The 20,918-nt window shown below is 38.3% G+C and overlaps 1 protein-coding gene across 1 annotated transcript; it reads right to left on the minus strand.

The window, feature by feature from the left end:
* Positions 1-575: 575 nt before the first annotated feature.
* On the minus strand, positions 576-20,133 carry LOC136856248 (multidrug resistance-associated protein 1-like). The gene is made up of 32 exons (XM_067133940.1): positions 20,047-20,133; positions 19,619-19,726; positions 18,590-18,763; positions 17,989-18,114; positions 17,239-17,376; positions 16,973-17,080; positions 16,550-16,722; positions 16,121-16,288; positions 14,988-15,165; positions 14,586-14,754; positions 13,683-13,834; positions 12,854-12,991; positions 12,587-12,733; positions 12,141-12,225; positions 11,756-11,958; positions 10,999-11,175; positions 10,094-10,261; positions 9,293-9,464; positions 8,062-8,140; positions 7,362-7,497; positions 7,159-7,245; positions 6,806-6,935; positions 6,039-6,259; positions 5,676-5,844; positions 5,187-5,295; positions 4,946-5,072; positions 4,462-4,551; positions 3,762-3,923; positions 3,236-3,394; positions 2,743-2,909; positions 2,014-2,208; positions 576-779 (listed from the first exon to the last, which is right to left on the minus strand). The coding sequence occupies exons 2-32, from the start codon at positions 19,682-19,684 to the stop codon at positions 668-670; spliced, it is 4,485 nt and encodes a 1,494-aa protein (XP_066990041.1). The 5' UTR covers positions 19,685-19,726; positions 20,047-20,133; the 3' UTR covers positions 576-667.
* Between the last annotated feature and the right edge of the window lie 785 nt (positions 20,134-20,918).

Below are 20,918 nucleotides of genomic sequence, written 5' to 3' on the forward strand. Positions count from 1 at the left end.
GTTTTAGTATTTATTCAATAAATTATATATAAAAGCTATTGGTTCACTTATCCACATCAACCACCTCTGCAGGGAGAGTAGGAACTCTTACATTTGATGCATAGAAATCATTCCATCACTTTGTAACAGAAGACTACATGGAAACAGTTCGAAAGACTTTCAATATGGCACGGAATGCTATATCAGTGCCACATATTCCGGAGTACTTGTTTTAACCAGTGCTGGAATAGTGTTCTCCAATTTGTTTACAGCTGCTGGGATCTTTATATTACACAAAAAAGTCCCCGATGTACTGATTTCATTCTCCTATGAAATGGTAATTTTAATTTGGATTGCAATGGGATGTCATCTTAGTTAGGCTATGTTCCGTAATCTATGTCTCGACTCAGATTGCATCTAAAAAATGACCATATTCTGAACTAGTTTAAACATAGCAACTTATGTTTCTAGATTCTCAAAGGGGAATGTCCAACAAAGGTTTTGTTTCTAAAAGAACAGTGTTTATTGGAACAAGGTTAATTTAAAAGAAGTTGGGCAGTAAACCTCAGCTCCAATTTCGGAAGAAAAACATGAAATATCTAACCATTTTATTCATCTATAAATATACACGACTTCAAACAAGTCAATTTAGTCATTATTCAGACAATGTCTATCGAACAATCCACGCTTAGATCATCCCTGCGTCTTTGACCATCTTGTAAAACAAGGAATCCGCTTTTTGCAAGAGGGCTGATGGACAGTCAAACTCAACGATCTGGCCTTGATCCAGTACCATCACCCTAGAAGTGCAGAAAAACTCAATTAAAAAGAAGAGATTTTTCATGGATCTAAATTTACAAGAGCAACAACAGACTAACTTGAAGATATTCTGCACATTTCACGAAATACAACACCAGGCTTTTACACGAGTCAAAGGAAAGCCATCAAACTGAGACACTGTTCTTTGTCTTCTTTAGAACCTTGAGATGAAAGTCTGAAGATCTTGTGAATGTGACAGAGTAAGTCCAGAGCACTGGAAATGAACTCAAGCAGCCGACTACAGCGATGGAGAAACGAAGAGCCAGCTACGACCAGAGGCTCTGCACCAGTCTTGTGTTGTACCAGACTTTTTCCTCGCATCTTAGATAGACACACCATCCACAACAGAAGCACATGACAGATGACAGGCATCCAATGAATTTCCCAGAATACCGACAGTGAACGTCCTCTATCGAACTACGTAATGTCCGCAATAAACTTTCAGCCATGATGAGTTTCCTATACCAAAGTGAAAACCACAGCTCTGAAAAGGTCCCTATGTAAATATGTAAAGGATAGGCCCTTGAACTTATTCTAAAAATGGCAGAACATAAGGTCTAAAGCATGTGACACTCATACCATCATCTCTACTTACTATCAGCATCAAGGTTGTGATCAACATGTTACTAAGTGGTGCAAAAATATCGCAGAGGTTTGTCCAAACATCATGAATCACAAAAGGAGCATAATCTGAGATATCAATAGTCATTGAAACCTTTCTTTCCCTTGAGTTAAGTGTCATATCGAACAAGTACAATGCTTACAAGGCTTGAAACAACTTCATACCAAAAGAACAAATACTACAGTACCTTCTTCAAGGTCAATGTCCATGATGCCACTAGACTAAAATCATAAGAGGTCTTGGCAATCTGCCCTAGGGAACACCAGACATGATAAGTCTAGGTTCTTACCAATTGCTAATAACTTTAGTAAGTAACAACTCAGCTTAATAGACTTCTGTGTTTATCAGTTACTGCATTATTTTGATTACTTTTATATAGTAATATTCTAGATGTGAAAACTTTTAAAAAAAGTGTCTTTCTGTTAAAGTTACGTGATACGAATACGTTAGGTTGGTGACTAAGTGGAATCACCGTTGGCTGTAAAATATCTAAAAAAAACTTTTACTAATCGGCACACCAGACTCCCAAGGCATCTGTTAAGTTGAGGCACCACTATACTTAACCAAAAAGAAAGAAGAAAATAAACCATTACCTGTCGCAGTCCATGATCGTATTGAGGCGATGGGCTACGGTCAAAACGGTGCAGTCTTTGAACTGGGAACGTATGGTAGCCTGGATCAGGCAGTCAGTTTCTAAGTCTACGGCTGCCGTAGCTTCGTCCAAGACCAGGATCTTGGATTTGCGCAAAAGGGCCCTCGCTAGGCAGACCAGCTGCCTCTGGCCTATGCTGCAGTGGTTCGAGAGGGGTGAGAATTAGAAGCTATAACACTGTGAATCATTTGAAGCGATTTGTGAATAGTAAAACTAAAACTGTTGAGGAAAAATGAGTGGCAGTGTTAAAGGCTATACCCATATTTCATAAAATACAAGATGGCTTCATTTTCCCCTCCACTGAAAAATATTTGAAAACGACTGAAGACAAATGAGTTAAAATGGCAAAAGTGATAAATTTTAAATATAGCTGTAACAAATACAGTATAAATGTGCATTAAATGAATGCAGTCCTGTGTACCATCGTCACTTTAAAGTCTTTTGTCCACTGACTTAACAAACACAGACTCAGTTACTATGCACTGTGCTAATAATTTATCTGAATCTATGTCGAACACCCACAACTCCCACCAACTACTGCAGGCAAAACTTTAGAGATATTCTCAGTTCACAGAAAAAGGATTAAAATAATTTTCACCTGAAGCAACAGGTCCTTGTTAAATTCAGTCACCCATACAAAAATTATAACAAATGTATCTGAATGACTCACCTCAAATTTGATCCATTTTCGTCGACAACCGAGTCGAGCTTATTCGGCATAGTCCTCACAAACGATCCCAAGTGAGAGAGGTCAAGGGCCCTCCACAACTCCTCTTCCCTATAAATGTTGGAAGGATCGAGGTTGACCCTCAGATTCCCACCAAATAACACAGGTTCCTAGGATGGGAATGAATAAATTAGATACCTGTTCTATACAGACCTCACAATGAATAACACATTCAAGCGTTTAACTGCATAGCCATCTATAGCACCCTTGTGAAGTCGTATGCCAATATGTGGCATTGGTATACAATTACATGAAAATCTAAAAGATGTATGCTTATTTAGATGCCAATATAATACTTCTATATATTGAGAGGGCTACTGATTTTTCCAAGGACAGTTGAGTTGTCTTGCTCTTTCAGTCTTACATCATAATGACGGCTCCTGAAATTTACATATTGCTATTTCTATCATAGTTGCCTGTTCTGCAACATCTTCACCTGGGGTATGACAGTGAGGCGACTACGGAGATCGTGCAGGCTCATTGCGGCGATGTCGACCCCATCTATCTCAATGGAGCCTTCGGTTCCCTCCAAGATACGAAAGAGGGCCATGGTCAGAGAGGATTTCCCAGCGCCTGTGCGCCCCACAATGCCGACCTGAAAGATTGGTTGAGCTCGGTCAATGTTAGTCCAAAGTAACTGCAAGTAATATATTAAATACTCTTCTAAAATCGAGTCGAGAGTCGCAGACTGTGAATCGAAATATGTAAACTTTTATATTACTTCAGCAAAATTGAACTCTGCCATTAGCTCATCTTCCACACACTGTATATTATAAATTAGCCCGGTTTATTTATGACTTTATATATTACAGTTGTAAAGCTGGATTATTTTGTTTTACGTTTTTTAAAATAAGTCCCCTGATTTAAACCAGTTTCAGTTTCGAAGTCAAGAAGCCTGATCAGTTCAAGAGACCTGAAAGCTGTTGTCTCAGCATTCACAAACAGGTGTTCGGCCACCTCACCTTTTCTCCGGCAGAAACTGAGAAACTGATGTCATGAAGAACGTCGCTCAGGCCAGGTCGATAGCAAGTCGAGTATCCCTTGAATGCTACAGAACCACACTGAGGCCACCAGGGAGAAGCTGAATGGTGTTCTACACTCTGTAAGGTTGACTCCATTGGCTCCTGAGGTGGAACAACAATTGGTTACAAGGAGGGGTAATTTCTGCGTGCTTTTCGCTGATACGCTAAAGTAAAATTGATCACGTGATTCAAGAAATTCTAATGAATAAGAAGAGTTTGATAACTTTCTGCCCGACAGATTTTAAAATGGAAATTCTAAGGAAACAGTAAGTGACATAATGTACTCTGGGACAAAGTCAATTGTTAAATTTGATAACTGTAATAGCCTTTAGAATAACTCGATTATGGCACAACATGACTTCAAGTAGAGTGCATTCTTGTATGGGTTACTGCTTTGTGTATCTTGCACAGTACACAGTGGATGGAACTTCAAGTACTTATATACTTTACAACATCCTGATATCAGGAACATTTCTCCTCTGAACTGCAAAACATTCTGTCTTTCAATATTTTCTTACATTCAAGAAACTAATCCAGCACTAAGAGGCCACAATTCATACTTTAGAGAGTTACCGTGATACAAGATTGCCATAAAACTTAGCCTCACAAGCATCAGAACTCAACAAAACTCAAAACTTACGTCCACATATTGTTTGATCCTCTCGACGCAGACAATATTTGCGGCCACGGCTGAACTCATTCTGACAAGCCAGTTCAGAGTGACGGTTACCTGTTCAAGATGAAAGATAAGTTGTGTTTAGGAAGGTTACAGCAATGCTATTAACTATTATTAACCCATTTATTTACTAAGCCTTTGCAAAATCTTATCTGTCCCAAAACCAGGGCTTTGAAAAGTGACATTATCTTTGTATGCTGTCAAGGAAATGACTATCCATGTTATGAGAAGTCCTGGGGTCATTCTACAGCAAATGATGGATCTGAGTATCATGCTAACTTTGAGATTGGATTCTAGATGATGAAACAATGCATTATGATGATACGAAGCACTAAAATAATGAAAGGAAGGCACTTTGATGTTAAACATTTCGCTCCTTGTCCTGTGATAAATAATATTCATACCCTTCATTAAAGAAACATGATATATCTCCACATCTGATACTTACATTCAGAGCGTAGGTAATAGACAGACCGACAATTCCTGGACTCAGGGAACCCCGCATTGCTACAGAAAAGAGGGCCGCCGCAAATGTGATCATGTTCCCGATGAACTCGAGACGTACTTCTAACCAACTGTTGGGTAAGTTAGAAAAGTTCCTTACGGTCATTATATTGTTGATGGTGGTCCCTTAATAAAATACAAAATTTATACGGTTAGTTAACACTGAAGAGTATATTTCTACTTGCCGATCACACGCTATGTTGGCCATGCTGGTCCTGTTGGCATTGTCTTGCTTTTTATGTAGTTCCTCCTGCATGACGTTGACTTTTCCGAAAGCTCTGATTGTGACGACACCTAGAACACAGGAAACTTGAATCAGTTACAAACAATGAGATTTGTTACAATCGACAAAACTCTTCAAACGGTGTCGTACCTCGAAATGCCAACTCACCACGCACGCTTTGTAGAACCATTGACTATATAAATTTCTTTTTAAACAAAGATTATACATTGATATCTGAATGAAAGAAAGATAAAATTCAAACTAATATTAGTATATCAGATTACTTCTGTAAATCACATATTCTTGTGTTGGTCCTTCAAGGGAAAACTTTCAGGTCAGGTCAATTCAATCACCTAGCATACAGTATACACAACATAACATGACTTTAGGCCCATAACAAAGAACTAAGAAATATTATTACAACAGACCAACACTCGCCTTGCAAGCTCTCAATGACGTGGGAAAATACCGGAGACTTGGCCACAGACTGGAGGCGTCGCAACTGCCTCGACGTGAGGAATGTATACCGAGTGGATGATGTAGTAAAACATCATGATAGGAACGACTACGGCGGCAACAATTGGGTTGGAGCCGATAATCACCAGCAATGTTGCGAACACCTGTTGGAAAAATATTGAGAGAAATACTGTACAAACGTTTCTCTCAACTCTCATAAACAAATGAATGCAGCATATTGCATTGTACACTGAGGATATATGAAACTAATTTATAAACCTCTGAGAGAACAGGAGTACTTCCAAGACCACAAAAATGAGAGCCAAACTGTCAGTTACTCACACGATCCAGACATTACCTGAGTCAGGCACGCAATGCTGCTGCTTATAGTGCTCGGAAGTTGCGTATCAAGGGCCCCGATGTCAGTGTTGAACCTGTTCATTATTCTGCCGACAGGGTTTGCGTCGAAAAACAGCATCGGCAGATGCAGTACGCTGGTTAGGAGTTTGTGGTGTAGGTGCATTCCTGCCCGTAAGCATCCGAGCCATATCGACAGGGATCCTACGTAGTAAAACGCAGCTGGAAAATAGTGGAATTACAACTGTGTTACTCTTTCGTAATGGCCAGTGATTAGTCGTCTTGCGGAACCGAGCACGCAAGACTAACGTATAAAATAATTCACAATCCGTTTACACTTTTCATAAAAATGAAATCGTACATCATTATATTTATCACCGGATACTTTAAAATGACACTGTCTTCATTTCATTGTTTTACATATCTGCTTTCCCCTTTAAGGGTCCTGCCTTCTAACAAGTTCTCACGACCGTCACCTGTCTGATGCAGTTTCTGCAATAATTCACCCTTAGTCTATAGTTTTCATCTATGCCTTTCTTAATTTTCTGGGAATTCCTACTGATCTATCCTGATACTTTCATATCAACAGCTTTTCTTTCTGATGTACTACTCTTCGGCCGTTCTCACTCCTTGCCAAATCTTTTTCATTCCCCGTTTACTTTTCCAGCCACTGAACTGCTCAGGAAACTTCGCTCTATCAGTGATGATATCGCGTTCAAATCTTAATGAGGCTGAACGCAAACTCCAAAGAAAACATGATGAACTTACCTTGTCCCACGCCAAACATACTGTAGCCTATCAGAAACCCCACACGAGAGGAGCCAAGCTTGTTCGTCCCACCATTCGCGCTGTTGTCAGACCACTTCGACAGCCAGATATTGCCACCAACCTGAAAGGCCTGGGGGGAAAAAAACCAAGCTGTCAGTGTGATACAAGTATGTACAATACATCTTAAATGAAAGTCCTCGATGACAAAATTATTTAGCGTTTTATCTTCTGAACCACAGAAAACAGTCAGAGAGTCTACGCTCTACAACTGTTCCCACTGTTTAACAGCGCTCCTCACAAAATCCACACACTTAACACATTCTATTTGAACACTTTCTCGGGCATTTATTTACCTGTGCCATTGAGAATACCACTGGGGGAATCAGAGATAGCACCACACCTACAGCAGAGGCATAATACAGGTACACGTCCCACTTTACCTGCGGTGGTAAAAGAAAATTTCACAGACGGCCTAGCCTCGTCTCAACTCTACAAAAAGGTAGATTCGTTACAGATTTAAATATTTCCTTGTTTTCACATTACAAATTTGAGTTACCTTTCCTACGTTGACATCTTCAATCTGAGATATTGTCTTGCCAATGTTGAAATCACTCTGGCTTCTTTTTGGAGTTATAAAACTGGCATGTCCACCTTTCATGATGTCCAAAGTGTCCTCTTTCCTCACTTCAGGTCTGTGAATGAATGTCACTGGTTTTGAGAGGTTATACTATACAGTGTTATGCTGCCAATTCTTAACATCTTCACAAAGCCTTGAGAATATTTGATTATTAAGAAACGAGCTTTCAAGTGCAAGTATAATGTACTCCTTTACAATCCTTCATAATGTACTATCTAATCTTAAATGGGGTTATACAAAACTACAAAAATCTCAAGAGAAAATGAGAGTGCTGGAACAATGCAACAGTATCTATTTTCTTTAAAAGTTAGTGACTTTTATCATCACAAATGCTGTAATGATGAACTACTTCTGTATGAGAAAGATGAATCTGTCCCAATGCTTTTCCAGTGCTATAACATTTCTATATAACTCATTTATCATGATTAGCCCCCAGTCACACCAAACTTATAGATCTTGAATTTGAGAAAGTTCTGTCATGCATTCCCAGATTAAAATCTGCTGGTCTGTAAGTAGAACTTTTTTCAAGCTCCCTCTAACTGGTGTGATTAGGAACAGTTTTAAAAGAGTGAGGATATCTATAATGTAAAGGTTTTTGAGAACGTGCCCATCCACTTACCGATTTGTGTCTTCACCCTCTTGGTGTGAGGGTGGGGCCCTCAATGCCTGGTGGGTCTGACCACTCGCTTCACCATTAACTTCCATGAAAAGGAATGAGGAAATTAATGTTGCTGGCTATATCCACTAAAATACGCCTATAAAATTTAAAATCAAAATATCCAAAAGTAAACTAATAACAAAAATCATAACTTTTCTTATAAGCTGATATTTCAAACACAAGTTATATGATTGACACAGAACATTCCTAAGCTGTTTTATGCGATGTTCCTAATGTTGCCTATAGTTAAATCACGGGGAATGGACGCCGCTAAATTCAAACAAGGTCTTGGATCTAAGTCTTGCAACAAATGACATTGCAAGCTGCAGAGCAGGAGACATTAGCTTGGGGGGCCTCTTCCATGTAAAAGGGGCCTCATTAAGTGTTTTGAACTCATTTTAGTTCCAAGGATTCTCTTAATGCCTATTTCGTTACTGTAACCACAAAAAGGGTACCTTCATTATTCCCGTCTCATCCTTCTGCTGGTCTCAACGACAGCCTATGACGATGGCCTGTTATCTCTCCATAATGAGTTACCAGGTTTTACTTTATTTACAAACCTGTCTATTGTTCTAACTATAAACAAGAGCAATACAGAATTCAAGGCATCTTTCGTTTTGGTGTAAAACCCCAAGTCAGGTTTCCACAGGGCAGTGTAGATTTTCCTCCTTTTCAGATGTATAATGCCTCTGTTGGTGAATTTCACCCTCACAATGTGTCGTCTCATATAAAATCTTGCTGAAAACACGAACATCTGCCCTCGATATATTTTAAATAGTCATATAGTACCAGCAGATAAATAAAAAACATTCACCAACACCAATGATTAGTTATATAAATGTAACAAGGTGTTCATCCAAAACCTAATTGCTACTCCATGAGTTTGATAATGCAGTTATCAGGCTAGGTTAATTCCTACTTGTTGCTGCCTATTAAGTAATGTCTACGCCTAGCCTTTTATTTATGTGTCACATATACACATATTCCTATCTTGGTTACAAATGAAATCTGCCACTATATTTATTCTAGATTGCATCTTTGTAAAGCCATGAATGGGGTATATGGGTTTAAAAGGACTTTTTCCCATTTTTTAACATATGTAAGGAGTTCGAGAACAGAACCTGTACATGAGATGAATCACTGTATTTGTTCTGATTAACCAATGTCTAATTTATTTTACTGATAAGCCTACCTTCTGCACCAACAGAGAAACAGACACTGCCGTTCTGTACCAAATAACGAGAAAATTCATCTCCGAGCAATTGCGTGTAGGTTCCTTTCTCGACGATGCAACCGTCCTGCATCACAACAATCATGTCGACTTCTTGCAACAGCGACAGGGAGTGCGTTGCAAACAACCGGGTCTGCGGGAGAGAAAGCACGTTTTGTTAGTTAAGGTGTTGACCTGCCTACAATAAAATGTTGTAAGGAAGACCTATGACGTCAAGCAGCGAGGAAAGGTACTTTACTTCAGTGCACGTAGGGTAAGAGTTTGGATACTTTTAAAAGCGTGCAAAGGCAGTAGTTTAATTTCTAAAACTGAGATGGTCCTATCAGAGCATTTTCCTAAACGTACAGTATTTTCTCCTTCTAAAAGCACCTATGTGACACACCAGTATCCCAAGTCTCTAATCCTTTTGCCTCCACGAGACAAAACGACCATAAAGTTTTCAAATTGTCTTTCTATCAGTGGCTACCATATCACAGACCCTCTTTTGTACCTCTTAATTTTTCAATATTTCCTTTTGTGATTCTCTTAACCACACCATTTTTATTACAATCTTTAAAGTAATTTCTTTTCATTTTTACCCATTTATGTTGGACCATTTCAATTTAGCTATCCAACTTGTTACATTTATCCAATCTTGGCCTCCCACTGATGTGGACAAATCATTAACACGAACCCAGTTTGTCTGGAATAGGGACTAATTAGCTTTGGCAAAATAAATGATTCCCACCAAAAAATATATCTCTCTCTAATCAGTCTACTTACTTTCTCCCTCAACAGACCCTGAGGTCCAATGACATTCTTAAAAATCTGTCGGCTAACGGACGAGTCCACGGCACTGAGCGAATCGTCAAGCAGGATTATGTCAGCGTCGCAGACCACGGCCCTTGCGACGCAGATCCTCTGCCTCTGCCCACCGCTAAGATTTACACCCTGCAAAATAGACAAGGCTATTCGAACTGACTTTAAGTACTCAGACGTCATACTTTCACTAGAAGGCAAAATTCCTGCTCTGGTCTGAGAAATAGCACAGAATGCTTACCATCATCATGTCATCTTGACCATACACTTAAAATTCATACTCTCCAGTTACTTCAGTCTGGGATAAATCATCTGCTATATATGGGTCTCATGGCTACTCTTCCAATAACACACAACAAAACTCTGTTTATTTTTGGAAATTCGTTGGTTTTTGACACCTTCACACAAGGGATGGTTTTTTAACATGAAAACCTCTCAAGTGTTCCCTCTTTCACACAATTTGGTAACAGATATAACCTTTATTCAGTGCCACATAATGAGTAAATCGACCTATAAACTTTATCTTGGAGGTATTTAAGCAAATGATGTCCTCTAGCATTGTCAAAATTCACCCTCTGTCTGTCTCTTATAAGAAAAATTGGGCAATGAAGAAATTTTTAAAATCAGAGCTTAATAAATTACATTACCCCTCTAAGTCCTGAGTTCTGGTCCTCAAATCATCTCCATATTCTTTTCAACTCTGCCTCTCTCTACAAGTCTCTGCATTGCTCCAATGTAAAATTTGCTATTTGTAAAACAAATTACATTACATAATGACTCTTCTTCTCCCTAGTTAGTTTATAAATCTAGTTCTGTTTTGCTTTCCTAAATTTACCTTTTATTTTATCATTTTTGGAACATATAATCACCTTGTCTCCAATTTCCGTCTCATCTCCCGCCACGAAGGTATCGAAGTCTTCCGAAAGAGCGCAGGCCCTCACGACGCTCTCGTACCAGTCCTTCGCCGGATCCGACCCCCAGACTATGTTCTCCTTGGCACTGCCGCTCCGAAGCCAAGGTTGCTGAGGGACGTACGAAACCGTTCCCTAATAATGGAAGGACGAACAAAAATATATGAACAGCTGTCGTTTCAAGCAAGGCTTGAAAATGTTTTCAATATCCAGACATTTAAACCACCCAAAATCATAGTAAGATTACAATCAAGAGTTATGCTTTCTCAATTACACTAGGCTACAGAAAACCTCAAACCACCTTTACCCTGAATTTGGCAATGAGCAAAAATCAGCATTCAACTTTATGAATTGAATTTTAAGATATGAGTTGCATTGAGGAACAAATATCTGTTCAAGTATGTAAGTGTAACTTGTAAATCAGCTGAGGACACACACATGTATCAGGGTAATTCAAAACTGAGCTGATGTGGTGAGCTTCAAGAAACAAAATTTCCTGCTATAAAAACTTGTATCTTTGCAATGTCCTTTGCTACCAACAATCTGAAAGAACTGTGGAGTGTCTAAAGTGGAGATTACATGTACGAAAACCATTATCTTCTTGCAAAATAATGTAAAACATCAAGAAGGATCGAGGTACCTGAATATAAAACATAACAGTTGTCTAGCTTACGCCACAGGGAATCAACAACGAAAAGTTCGGTACCAAACTCACATTCATGATGACACTCCCACTCCTTTTGTTGATGTCTCCAAGCAAGGCGGAGATGAGGGATGATTTCCCAGCCCCGACAGGGCCGATAACCGCCACCAGCTGACCGTGACCGATCTCGAGGTCGATACTTTTCAGCCGCCATCCGTCTGAGCAATCTCCGCTGTCCCACGTGAAGTTCCCACCTTTCACGGCCACTGCGTATGCTGCGGAATCAAGAAACTTCTAGAATGTGAGGAGACATCTTATAGTGCAAATGAGTTTTGTAGATTGCAGCTAAAAAAATGTAGTATTGTATTCCTTATTTCTTGTTTACTTATGATCTGCCCACAATTACACACCTTTGGATTGGTTAATACCAATGATGATGTAATTAACAACAACTTACTTTTACTGTCATCTTTTTGAACGGCAAGGCAGTCAACTTCGCTTGCATGAAAGAACTGGTCCAATCTCTCTAGAGAGACCTTTGCCTGAAGCATGAAAGCAAAAAGGTGTGAGAGGATTAGCATTTGCTATTTCATAACTCAAGAAAGTAGCTCTTGAGATCTTAAAAAGTGACAAAATTAGATGAGTTCTAAAAAATCTTAACACACAGACCATCTTCAGGCAGAAGGCATGTGCGAGCAACAAAACATGAGGAGTTCGTTTGGCCCTCGGCCATAATCTGCACTCCTTTTGAGGTCCTGCTAGACTATTCAATTACGCCTAATTCTTGCTCCAGTCTTTGTATGATTATAAATCTGGTTTTTGGTTTCATTAAAATGAAGTTACCAAAGTTGAGTCTACGTCAGTGAAATGATAACATCATTTAAAAAGAGAAATGTCAAATACCTGTATGCACTGCGCCAGAACGCTTGGCAGCTGCTGGAGCGGAGACTGCATTATATTGTAGAGAGATATGGAGACAAAAACGGTCTGAGCGTCCAAGACGTTTTTGTCGGAAATGAGCAAGTACGTCGTAAAAGTTGACAGAGCGACCTGCGCAATAGGAACAAAAGGAAGAACATCAAATATGTACATCTATACCAGTACAGTACCTATATTGCACATACATAAGCATAACTTGGGACAAATATGGAACCTAAGTGAAGCACTCACCAGGTAAGGGGTCGTTAACCAAATGAAGGACACAGCAGCTTCCAGGTAGGCCTTCCTACGAAGGCTCGCGATCTCCTCTTTCCGCACGAGCTCGACTCGTTTCCCGAAGGCCACTTCCCAGGCGTACAACTTCAACACCTGTCGGAGGATTGGCGATGAAAATATACAACAAACTCACCGAGTTTTTTATTTATATCTAGAAACGGTACTTCGAAAGAAAGTACTACAATTTCAAGAAGAACTATGCAGCCTATATAAATAAATGGCTTACCATTTTACCTTCTAATTAAGCTTATTAGTGAGCAACCAGCTATGGTAATAACTGGTCAGATTTTCCGTACATTAAATGAAATACTTTAGTATCATACAGGAAAATTTCTAGTCAAAACTCTGACACCATAACGATCATGAACACTGGATTAAATGAATACCACTGGATTTAATTTCTCCTTTAGAATACATTATGTTAAAGGCAGTATTTGAAGATTCATTTCACTACTAAGAGTTTGATTATGACTGCTGACTGAATTGTTTTTAAAACACAACCTGGTCATACAATGGAGCCAAAGGGTATGAACTCAAGAAAAGTGAGTATCAGTCCAAATAACCACAATCATTAATGAGGACTTCAATGTACATTTACAGACTCAAAAACGACAAATGACGTTGCAAGACAAAGAACAATCATTAAAAAATAAGTTGAAAACCATTAAATTAAACTTAAATTTAATACATTCAGGCAAAGATATATAGTAACTGCACTAAAAAATGTAAACGTCAGCACCTTGCGGAAACCAGAGGCACTCGGTGACGTCGCCTGCTAACTCACCTTAATTCCGCTGATGATTTCCGTCAGCATCTTGATCCTCTTGTCCTGCAGTTTCATTTGCGAGGCAGAGATAACCTTAATCTTGTTTGCGATGACGCTATTCACAGGCACCAGGAGAACGAGGATGCCCACCCCTGCCAGAACTGGGGGTCCTGAAAGACAAAGAAGAGGAACTTTTGACGTTTCTTAGTAGATATAAATAATCGCCTCACTGGCCTTTTTGTCCTTGGCCTACTAGGACCTGTTAACCATGGAATGGAATATAAAATGACCAGTCACCAGGATTCTGACCCTACAGGAGACACCAGGTGGTTCAGAAGGTTTTCACAGGGTAGAGGCCCAGAGAGCTACTTGCCTAAATCCCCTTCTTCAGATGATAACTGTCCCTCTAACCAAAGGACATGCGTACAGCTGGTATCAGAATATGGAGACAGCATAACGAACTGCAGTTTCTTAATGATATGAATCATTTCACAAACACAAGATACCAGACTCCAAATTTAATATAAATAACAAATATCACTTGAAACAATCAAGAGCAGCAATAATTGCAAGATATAAATTCCTTAACATCACAACTTTTAAGTGGGTATTGCAAAGATGGTATGCTAAGTTGTATTATGGTATTCCATTAGTTTCTGAATGTCCTTACGATTATGGCAGTTTTGCAGTTATTAAACTTCAGTACTGCCGCATAGAACAATTTCTTGATAAAGTTTAACCCTTAATACTTAGAACTGAAGTTTGAAAGCTATACATACTGGCTATCATGTTTCTCTCTTATGAATACTAGTCTAAAGCTCTAAATATGTTGGGCATTCCTCTCAATCCTTACCCAAAAGGCAGCCCTAACAATCTTCCAATGAAACCATTAAAAGAGCACGTGTCTCATAGCATACCTACCTAAGATCTGCCACAGAAGGTACAAGACGATGGAAATGATCATCGGCCCTCCCCACACGTGGTTGAGGAAGAAGACTGTGTCGCTGACACGCTGCGAATCCAAAGACATTAGGTTTGTTATCTCGCCAATTGTGTACCTGGTTCTCGCGGATGTGGAAAGCCGCATCGCCTGAAAAAAAGGAGTATGATAACTGTTGCAGGCACGCAAGTACAGGCTGTTCTCGGTTTACGACGGGGGTTCCGTTCCTACGCCGCGTCATAAGCCAAAAAATCGTCAAAAATAATAAGAATACCTATGAAATCTACGTCATGAAGGGGAACAATTTTCCACTAATTTTTGATCAACAATCTTGCAACAGACTCTGACAGAGATGTTTTAACTGTGTCATCGTTAGAAATGACCTTTCTGTAAACTGCGGCCATGAGAGACGTCTTCAGCTGGAGCATAATTATCTGGTCTCTGTAGTAAAACAGATTCTTGATCACCGTCGTCAGCATGGAGACCGAGAGCAGGACACCGCAGTACGCGAAGCCGTGCCACGTCGGTTCGCTTTTGTTGCTCGTGAAGTCAATCAGCAAACTGAAGAAGAAGAGGAAAATCAACAATAGAATTTAGGCCAAAAACAAGCGCTGGGACTTATGAGGCCATTTGGTGCTAAAACTGAAATTGACAGTAAGGAGGCTTGAAAGGTGTAATAGGAGGAATGTCTCAGAGTTGCGCTATGAATCAATTGTTAGGAGAGGGTTGAGATAAGTAGGAAGAAAGAGAGAGAACGTCAATGGGGGACGGTAAAAGGAATGAAAGAGGTTGCAGCTAGGAGGCCAAAGGGAGGCTGCAAAGGCTGCAAAGAAGCGACCTAACGTGATGCAAAGGATCGCTCTGACAGTAACTAACCAGTGACTTAACTTTTATTGCCATGCAAGAGTTGGTCATTCCTCCACGCCCCCTTGCATCTGACAGTAAAACTCCCAGAACGGGAAAGTGAAAAAAGGAAAAAGAGAAGGGGTTTTGATGCAACGCCAGTTACACAGAAAGAAACTAACGTTATAAGGCGATACTTTTGCATTTTTTCATATTCTGAATATTAGTTTTATCTGTTAAGAAAATAAGGAATATAATTAAGAGAGTTTTAAGGCGCGCCTCTCCTACAATCCAGGCAAGGTTGAGAAACTGAACTAATTTCAACGCCAGTTACACAGTACTATTTATCAATAATAATCAAAATTACAAATGAAACACAGTACTGCAATAATATCAAAATTACAAATGAAGTCTCATTTACATAAAATACAACTTCCACATTAGGAAAATGAAGGGAATCTACAAAAATCCTTGTGTATCTATATAAGTCTGCATGCTTACAAACCCTTTTATCTAAGTTTTGAAATTTTGGCTTAGATTTCCATTCAACGTTCACACACTGGACAGAAATTTGATAATTTTCGTCAAGAAATTCTGAAATTTAATGTCTGCTACGGATAGAAATTTGAACATTTTCATCACGGAGGCAACCGATTGGTTGATTCTCACCTACCTGAGCATCTGAGGCATGAAAAGGACAAACACTTTAGAAAGTAGATAGAGCATGTTAGCGTACATGAATGGCCAAAAATACGCTCTCACGATGATCCAGAGTGTTGGCAACATGTCTTGCTGGCAACGAGGTCCCTCGTTTTCGTCAGCGTTGGTTCCTGTGGAAAAACTATGAACAAAACTGTTCTGAATGATGACGACAAAATGAATCTACAGTACTTTAATTTCCTCGTTTGAGAAAAATTGTCACAACTGGGTACAATTTTCAATCTCTTATATGACACTAACGTCCAGGGGAAAATGAAATGTATGAAAATCCCACATTAATACTATTTAGATCTTCAAGTCACAAGTAAAAGTCATCTCATTTCACCCATACAAAAGCATCAGCTGCAGAGGAAACTCCATCAGAGTTCTCAGTGCAACTTACCTTTCACAAGCGTGATTCCATAACCCAAGGCAATGGCGAGAGGAACAGTTCCTTGGAAGCCGCCACAAATTGTCAGCGACGAGAGGCTTCTTCCAGCCCTTCCAAACAAGGTTGCTGCACCAGTGGAAGCTAATCTGATTGATGAAGGATGACTTTTGCGATGGGTGGAGGTCCTGCAATTCAAAAGAGTAGGTCTTGAAAATATTCTCGCTTCTCTTAGTAGAGGGAATGTAATTATTATACAATATGACTCAAAATGAACGGCTTAAGCTGTGGCCTCATGGGAGTGAATATGTTACAATTATTTCCCAAAAAGTTTTATGTTTTACAATCAATCAACTGTTTCAAAGCTACAATGTACTTATACATGTCCAGCCCCACTAAAAGTACTTAAAGAGAGAGACCCATTTCGGCTGAACTAACCTCACCCTCAGGTAATGGAGGATTGTCAGCAAAGCAGCTTATGGTAAACCGCAAAACTATACCCACATAATGGATCACATAAAGGGTCACATTTTCAGCGGTGATCTCCTGTAAATAAAATCCCAGCTTAACGTTCTACAATGGAATGAAATTGAATAAACATTGAACCTAATCCTGCAAATTAAAACACTGGTATATGTGAAACTTACCATAAGCAATTAACCACATTAACTATACTTCCATTCATTGTCTGACGAGTAACGCACCTTCGAAAAAGCTCCGAGGACAACAGTGCACAGTTTCGGCAGTCCGCAAACCACCATGCTTAACCAGTAGAACCAAAGCAAGGCGCTGTTCCGGCACCCGTGCGATCGACTCGCCGTCAACATCAAGGCCTCCAGTGACTGGAAAATTAGATAAAACCAGAAAATTACTTTGGAAATTGTTGCAATCAAGGGATACGTTGCAAGAAGCCTACATCGTTTTCACAGACGAACCACAATAACGAAATCCCTATGCTAAAAAATTACTATAGGCTAGTATGATTTTCCAATCTTTTCCAAGTCTATCATTTGTCTAATTTCCCAGATACTCATATGAAACTTGCTCCTATAAACATGTAGCCTATCACAATCTGTTTCCTTCTTTTCCAAAGCATATTTTTGGAGGCTGAAACACATTAACAAATGATTGAAAGAATCACAAAATTTCTGCAATTAAGTCAAGAATGGAACTGCTTAAGAAAGCAGAAAAGATGGACCTCGAATGGTCGGAGAGTAAGATAAAAGATCAGAAAATGAAAGAGACGCAGTACGAGACTCTAAAGGCGAAACTGGGGAGAAAATCCCACAGCAGCTGCGCCAAGCAGTGATAATTCGAGAGGCCGGACAGCACGGCGGAAAGCACGGAAGGAGAAAAAGTAAATGGCTAAAATTTGGGAAGCATCTGTGGGCTGAACGAGCAGGCGATTACCTACAGTACTGGATTGAGAATTTGCATACGACGGCAATACTCACATATGTTGTAAGCAGGACGACTGGCATCACAAAAGCACTCTTTGGCCGCTGTGACCCGTTCAGGGCCAAACTCACTTCGGACATGAATTCTAAGATTGCTGTTCCGCTCAGTATCATGAATAGAAGCTGAAACACAAAGTACTCTTATAGGATATTTTTAAAAAGATTTGATTTTAAAATTAACTTTAAAATGAGTATAAAGTGAGGTTTTATTGTAGGCAATGCTGGAAAATTATCACGATACAAGTAGACACTATAAGAACATAACACTGTACACTGTTATAGGTTAATAAATGTGAAATATTAATATTTCGCATCTACCGGTAACACTGGAAGTTAAATTTGATTGCTAATTTTGGCAACATAAATAAATAAATAAACCCATTTTACATAAAATCATAATCGCAAGCAGGTCACCTTAATATTGCATGCAGAAATATTCAAGGCAGTGGTAAAAATAAGAATGATTTTTAATAAAAAAAAAAAATTAACAATATTGCATTCATCACTGACTACTCATAAAATCAATACTGTATAATTTTTCAAAGGTATATTTCATTCGTTATCAACGCCCCAACCAGGAACCGCGACAAAAACCCACCATCTTAAAATACGTGACGTAAGTCCAGGGCAGAGCGCGGCGCCTGGATCTGCAGAGCAGCACGAAGTAGGCCGCGGAGCAGAGCCACAGAAGCCCGCAGGGAAGGAGGACGAGGAACTGCTCGAGGAAGCCTCCGAACGCGGGCGCGTCGGACTCCCAGGCGTCGATGATCCCCTGGAATTGGATGAGCTTTCATTCAGCGACAGATTAGAGTCCCTAGGTTATTATGGCACGGATATCAATAAAATTAATGATTAAAATGCAAAAATAATTATATTGTAAATAAAATTAATGATTAAAATGCAAAAATAATTATATTGTAAATAAAATTAATGATTAAAATGCAAAAATATTTATATTGTAAATAAAATTAATGATTAAAATGCAAAAATATTTATATTGTAAATAAAATTAATGATTAAAATGCAAAAATAATTATATTGTAAATGAAATTAAATTAAAATGCAAAAAATTTATATTGTAAATAAAATTAAATTAAAATGCAAAAATATTTATATTTATTAAAATTATTTAAATAAAATTAATGATTAAAATGCAAAAATTTATTTATAAAATTAATGATTAAAATGCAAAAATAATTATATTGTAAATGAAATTAATGATTAAAATGCAAAAATATTTATATTGTAAATAAAATTAATGATTAAAATGCAAAAATATTTATATTGTAAATAAAATTAATGATTAAAATGCAAAAATATTTATATTGTAAATAAAATTAATGAGTAAAATGCAAAAATATTTATATTGTAAATAAAATTAATGATTCAAATGCAAAAATATTTATATTGTGTTTCCTTCGATCCTGAATAATAATAATAATATTAGCAAACGATAATAAAAATTAATTTTAATAATAATAATAATAATAATAATAATAATAATAATAATAATAATAATAATAATAATAATAATAATAATAATAATAATAATATAATAATAATAATAATAATAATAATAATAATAATAATAATAATAATAATAATAATAATAATAATGTCAGCTTACCGACACATATGACATCCAGTCCGGGCTTGTCGAATTCCCCCCCGCAGATGTTTGATTGGGATCCATTTCTCCGGCCCAGGGGTCCAGTAGCCGCTGCCCCCCCACCCCCTGGTGAAAAGAAAAATGAATTATTAAAGCATACGAGAGAGAGAGAGAGAGAGAGAGAGAGAGAGAGAGAGAGAGAGAGAGAGAGAGAGAGAGAGAGAGAGAGAGAGAGAGGTATCTACCGGTATCCCTGAATAAAATCAGGCTCTATAACAACAGATCTCGGCTACCTGACCTCACTGGGGGCGACGTGCCCTGACCTGGCCCGGGGGGAGGGGGCTTGACCCCCAAAAATGCAGATAAAGTCAAGTTTTAATTATATTACCAAATGGAAATTAGACTGAAAAAACTCCATTGATTTCTATCCAAACCTGAACACTTACGGAAGACTGGTAGACTGTAGTAGACTGCAGGGGGTGTAATTAAGCCTGACAGGCTTAGACAAACGATCCCGGAGACAAGGAACTGTCAAAGTTAGGTGTTTATAGTAGTAGTAATAGGAAGGAGGTACCTATAAAACGACTCAACTTTTAAGTCCATTTTTTAACCTTTTAGTTTTGATAGTTTGGGTCAATTTTCTATTTATTTCTATATATATTTTATTAATTCTTTCTTTTTTTTAATTAATTCTTTCTTATTTTTATTAATTCTTTCTTATTTTTTAATTTCATTTTAGAATAACTTACGTGATTTCGCCTTCGAAATCAAAATAAATAAATAGATTTATTGCAAAAATGCTGATCTGTTCAGGGCCGTGGTCTATAAAAGGTATATATAGGGACTCTAATAATTAGAGAAAATAGGTTTCTATTTTATTTCGCTCTAAATTCTCTATAGAGTCTATTTTTTTGCTCTAAATTCTGCTCTAAATTCTGTCAGTTCAGGAAAAACTTCTCAGCCAATTTCGTTTTTCGTAAATTTGTCAGCAGATGGAACCACTTGACGGCCAAATATGTTTAATAGACGGGATTTTAAGCAGTGGCATAGCCAGGAGGGTCCCATGGGGGGCGGGGCAATGACATTAAATAGTTGTATTAATTACAATAAAATTATAAGCGGTTTTTCGAAATTGTCGATATTTTTTAGGGGGAAAAATGGCCAAATTTATATAGATAGATAGATATGTATATTGGCACAGCCAGGATTTTTGAATGGAGGGGTCCCAAACGGCCAAGATGATTTTGAATATTGCACAAATTTTTTGATGACTATACACACACACACACAAATTTTTATGACTATACACACACACACA

This window comes from Macrobrachium rosenbergii, chromosome 35 (assembly GCF_040412425.1).
Source record: "Macrobrachium rosenbergii isolate ZJJX-2024 chromosome 35, ASM4041242v1, whole genome shotgun sequence".
Classification (NCBI taxonomy): domain Eukaryota; kingdom Metazoa; phylum Arthropoda; class Malacostraca; order Decapoda; family Palaemonidae; genus Macrobrachium; species Macrobrachium rosenbergii.

Excerpts from the sequence above, each read along its gene's own strand:
- LOC136856248 (XM_067133940.1), bottom strand. The coding sequence starts at position 19,684 with ATGGATCCCAATCAAACATCTGCGGGGGGGAATTCGACAAGCCCGGAC. Across the intron at positions 13,835-14,585 it reads CCTTCTGTGGCAGATCTTAG|GACCCCCAGTTCTGGCAGGG; the intron begins GTAGGTATGCTA and ends TTTGTCTTTCAG. Across the intron at positions 3,395-3,761 it reads CAGTTTCTGCCGGAGAAAAG|GTCGGCATTGTGGGGCGCAC; the intron begins GTGAGGTGGCCG and ends CCAATCTTTCAG.